The sequence below is a fragment of the Brachionichthys hirsutus genome, chromosome 22 (genome assembly GCF_040956055.1).
Source record: "Brachionichthys hirsutus isolate HB-005 chromosome 22, CSIRO-AGI_Bhir_v1, whole genome shotgun sequence".
NCBI classification, from domain to species: domain Eukaryota; kingdom Metazoa; phylum Chordata; class Actinopteri; order Lophiiformes; family Brachionichthyidae; genus Brachionichthys; species Brachionichthys hirsutus.
The window spans coordinates 6,734,118-6,738,502 of record NC_090918.1 but is presented as its reverse complement, the minus strand read 5'-3'; the positions used below and the strand labels follow the sequence as shown (position 1 = coordinate 6,738,502).

General features: G+C 51.2%; 1 protein-coding gene across 1 annotated transcript; it reads right to left on the bottom strand.

Annotated features, from left to right (window-relative positions):
* fbxl14b (F-box and leucine-rich repeat protein 14b) lies at positions 1–1,203 on the bottom strand. The gene has a single exon (XM_068755361.1). It carries the CDS (start codon positions 1,201–1,203, stop codon positions 1–3), a length of 1,203 nt encoding a protein of 400 aa, XP_068611462.1.
* Between the last annotated feature and the right edge of the window lie 3,182 nt (positions 1,204–4,385).

Below are 4,385 nucleotides of genomic sequence, written 5' to 3'. Positions count from 1 at the left end.
TCACCTCACTTTCTCGCTCTCTGTCATCTGCCAGAGTCCGAGGTTCAAAACTTTAAGGCAGGGGAGCTGCGTGATTCTCTCCAGTCCCCTCTTGGTGATCTTGGTACATCCATACAGGTCGATGCCCGCCAGCTGGGTCAGGTGGTCGGCTATGAGCTCCAGCCCTTTGTCCGTGATGCGCACGCACTGCCCGATGTTCAGGGTCCTCAGCTCGTGCATCTGCCTCACCATCCGGTTGATGCCGTCGTCGGAGATGTGGCACGAGCACAGGGACAGCGACTTGAGCCGGTACAGCCCCTGGGCGATGTACGCCAGCGTCTGGTCCCCGATCTTGTCGCAGAAAGACACGTCGAGCCCGGACAGCCGCAGGGTGCCCATGGCGAGGTGCATGGCTCCCGTGTCGCTGATGTTGTCGCAGGAGCGGAGGTTGAGGCTCCACAGGGACGCCATGTGGGACAGGTGGATCATCCCCGCGTCGGAGATCCCCCCGCAGAAGCTGAGGTTCAGCACCCGGAGCTTCGTCAGCCCCTTGGAAATGTGTTTGAGCGACAGGTCGGTCAGTTTCTGGCAGTCCTGCAGAGTCAGGTACTCCAAGTTCAAGCAGCCCTCCGCCGCGCTGCGGGTCATGCCCGCCAAGTGCCCGATGCCCACGTCGGAGACGTGCCGGCAGGACCTCAGGTTGAGGCTCTTGAGCCGGTGGAGGCCCCAGGCTATCAGCAGGAGCCCCGTGTTGGTGATGTTGCTGCAGCCGCCGAGCTCCAGCACCTCCAGGTTCTTCAGGTACTGAGCTATCCGGCCCAGGCTGGAGTCCGTGATCTGCTTGCACAGGCTCAGGTTCAGAACCCTCAGGGACGGGATCTCCTGGACGAACGCGTGTCCCAGCCCGTTGTCCGTCAGGTTGTAGCAGCCGGACAGGTTGAGCGACTCGATGTTGGGCATGCCCTGGATGACGTAGCTCAGGCTGCGGCGCAGGGACAGGATCTGGACCCTCCGGATGCCCCTGGCCTGGAGGCTGGGGAACAGGGAAGGGTTGGCCCGGCGGAGGTGCAGCTTGGCCTCGACCCCCCTCCACACCGACTTGTGGTAGGACGCGTCCCTCCAAGCGACGCACACTTGGGCGACCCTGCCTTTGTCCCGCACGTCCAGATAGCTGAAGATCATGGCCAAAATTTCCGGGAAGAGGCACGAAATGTGCGTCTCCATTGTTTTTCAAACCCCAGGCATATAAGAAGCAATACTCCACACACCGCCGAGGAGGGAAAGGGAAAAGTCGCTGGCAATGACGCAAAAAGTCCCCAACAGTCCCGATAGTCCCGATAGTCCCGGTTATCCACAGGAAGAAGTCGAGAAAGAAATCGAAGTTGAGTATCTCTCTCTCTCTCTCTCTCTCTCTCTCCCTTTTGCCTCACATTGAAATCGATCCAAGTCACTCCGAGCCCCACGTGACCCGGTCTGGATTCAAACGCATGTTGGAAGAAAGAAAAACAAGTAACAGGGGGGGAAGCGTTTATTCCCTCTCTCTCTCTCTCTCCGCCAAAAGGAGGAGAGGGAGCGAAAGGAAGAGGAGGAGGAGGAGGAAAGCGTCAGTCCTTCCTTCCCCCCTCTCTCCCTCTCTCGGGCGACGCTTTCTCGTGTTATGCGAGCGGAACGCCGTCCTCTCTCTCCGGGCCGAGCGGGGATCCGAACCGGGCGTGCATCTCAGAAAACGAGAAAGTTCGAATAAGAATAATTTAAAATAAAAATAAAAGCGGCTGCTCTTTAAAGCCGCGCAGCGAAAAACACTCCCATGACGCGCAGGCGAAGGAGAGGATGGAGCTGGCTCGGCTTTGTAGCGGAGGGAAAGAGCGAGAGAGATAGAGAGAGAGCGAGAGAGCGAGAGAGAGAGGGGCGTCCGGAGCTCCAAGCCTTTGTCTCGCTCTTTTCAAACCGACTCGGCAGGGGCCGCGGCACTCTGGCGGCACGGGAGGGGGGGTTTACCGGCGAGCACCGACGGTAATGGCGTGGCTTAAAACGAGGCGTTGTGTGTTCAGCTTCAAATGAAGGTGCGTTTAAAGATAGAAAGAACGAGCGTGGATGTTTACTAAGCGACGTCGCGCGGGATTAGTGCGCGCCTAAATGGGCTCGCCCCTGCACTCCCCCCCCCCCCCCTCTGTGTAAAGCAGTTGGTTTGTCCCGCCTCAGCTGGAACGGTGCGAACAGTTTCCCTTGGAAACCAACTTCTTACAATTCAGTTCACTTTGGGCTTTAACCCTTTGAGCGGACCACACAGGAAAGCACGGGAAGCCCTTTAAGTCCACGTTTCTTGGCGTGATATATATATATATATATATATTATTGTTGTTATTGTTGTGTGTTTGTGTTTGTGTGGTTGTGGAACTCCCAGTGGGACACTGGGCTGAACACAGCGCTCTTTGTCTCCCGTCAACAGCCTCTTTCCATCAACTCTCTGACTTGTATAAAAATAAAAATAAAACTTTTATTGCACATAAAAAAAAGAGATTCGTATTAAAAACATTAATGTTATTATTTTGATACCGATGGAGTCCCAGTGGTTTATCAGCTGTTTGCAATAACCAAGAATTACAAACAGTTTAAAAATAAAATATTTCCTTTATTAGTGCGGCCTCAGATTTATATAATCATTCGAATAGCATCCCTCATAAGAGCACACATAAATTGTGCAGGAAAACACACTTAAATATATCTTGCCTTGAGCTATTTAGACTATGTTCTTGTTTAATTTCTCTCTCAACCAAGTTGGAAGTTTCATCCCCTGCAGAGGGCCCCCCTCAACCTCCGGGCAGCCTTGGTCTGACAGCGTTTGTGTGCCTCCCTCAGCGTTACGTCTGTGCATGCGTGGTTTCTGCACGCAAACAGTTTATTTTCTGCTCGCGTCTCTCCGTTTCTCTTTCTCCCTTTTACTCTCTCTCCTCTGCCACACACACACACAGAGAGAGAGAGAGAGATAATATGACAGGGGAGCCGTTTGCTGAAGCCAGTGAAGTGTAGCAGAGTGGTTGAGGAAGAGTAAAGAAGAGAGGGAGGGAGAGGACAAGCTGATGAGGAGGCAAGAGAGTGAGAGGAGGAGAGAGGCAACAGAGATCAGGTGTGGATAACGGCGAGGGAGGCGAGCTGCCGAAGCAGCCGTTCGTACGTGGAAGGAGGCAGCCGAGCACGACTGACACGAACTCGTCTTTCTTTCTCCTCTCCCTCTTATCCTCTCCATTCTGCACGTCCATCAGGATGGGTTTGGTTTTTCAAAGTCCGTCTTGAAACAACGGCTGACGTTCGTTAGCTGTAAAAGCATCCCTCCTCTTCACATTGGCCATTTTAAGAACCTTTACGTACACGTTTGCTGTAGAAATCATTCTCTTTCTCTATAGTGCTAAGAGTGGAAAGCATTTGTGTCTTATAGAGAAACGGCAAAATCTCCCTCTGCCTGCAGGACACATTTAGTATCTGAACTAGAAGAAGAAAAAAACCTGGACTTGATCACAAGAATAAAATACGAGGATTGTTGAACACGCAAAATAAAATATATTTCACACTTGTGTCAGTAATGAAACGCCGCGCGGTTCCTGCTGTGTCATCGTGTTTTTGATCACGCCGTTGAAACCAGCGCCAACGCTCTGCGGCAGACGATGGATGAAAAATGTACCACAGTTAATGTAGCATCTGTGATGTCCCATAAAATTCAAAAAGACACACTTTTTATTGTGGTTATTTATCGCAGGTCTCTCTTTTAGTCCAATTAGCATGCATGGAGGCCTCTTTATAGAGTTCTGATCTAGCTGGATTTCCATTTTAGGTGAATAGGTCAAAAACGCAACTCCCCAAACAGTTGGAATTAGAGGAAGATGTGCTTGTAAATCTTCGTATTTTTTTATGCTTAAATGCCGGACTAATAAATGCAACGCATCCAAAACAAATTGCCCCAAACTATCTGGTGGCTCTTTGAAATATAGCACTCTGCTTCTAACTCATGTCGTGTAACTTCATCAAGGGCAAAAGCGGAGCGTTTAACCGCACTGTCCCCCGTGGCACGCCGGCACCCACGTCCTTGGTACTCAAGCGGAGAATGTGTCCTGCATTTTCAAAATGGAGATCCTGACATGAATACTGAGCTGTGTAATGATACTGCAAACACCTTTGGTTTATAAACCGGGCTGGGAGATCAACGGCGGCGTCCGATGTGGCTGTAAAGCTGCCATTCGTGCGGTTTAAAATCGGTCAGAAGTGACTCTGTTTTTATTTTTTTGACTGTATTTGCATGTTTTTTTTGGATTACCAAATTGGACATTTGTTCCTTTTGGTGCTGCGAACAGCAAATGCATGGCGTGAGAATTAGTTTCACTTCCGAGATGGCATTGCTTTGCTGAAAACTG

Coding starts and splice junctions, on each gene's coding strand:
- fbxl14b (XM_068755361.1), bottom strand. CDS start 1,203: ATGGAGACGCACATTTCGTGCCTCTTCCCGGAAATTTTGGCCATGATC.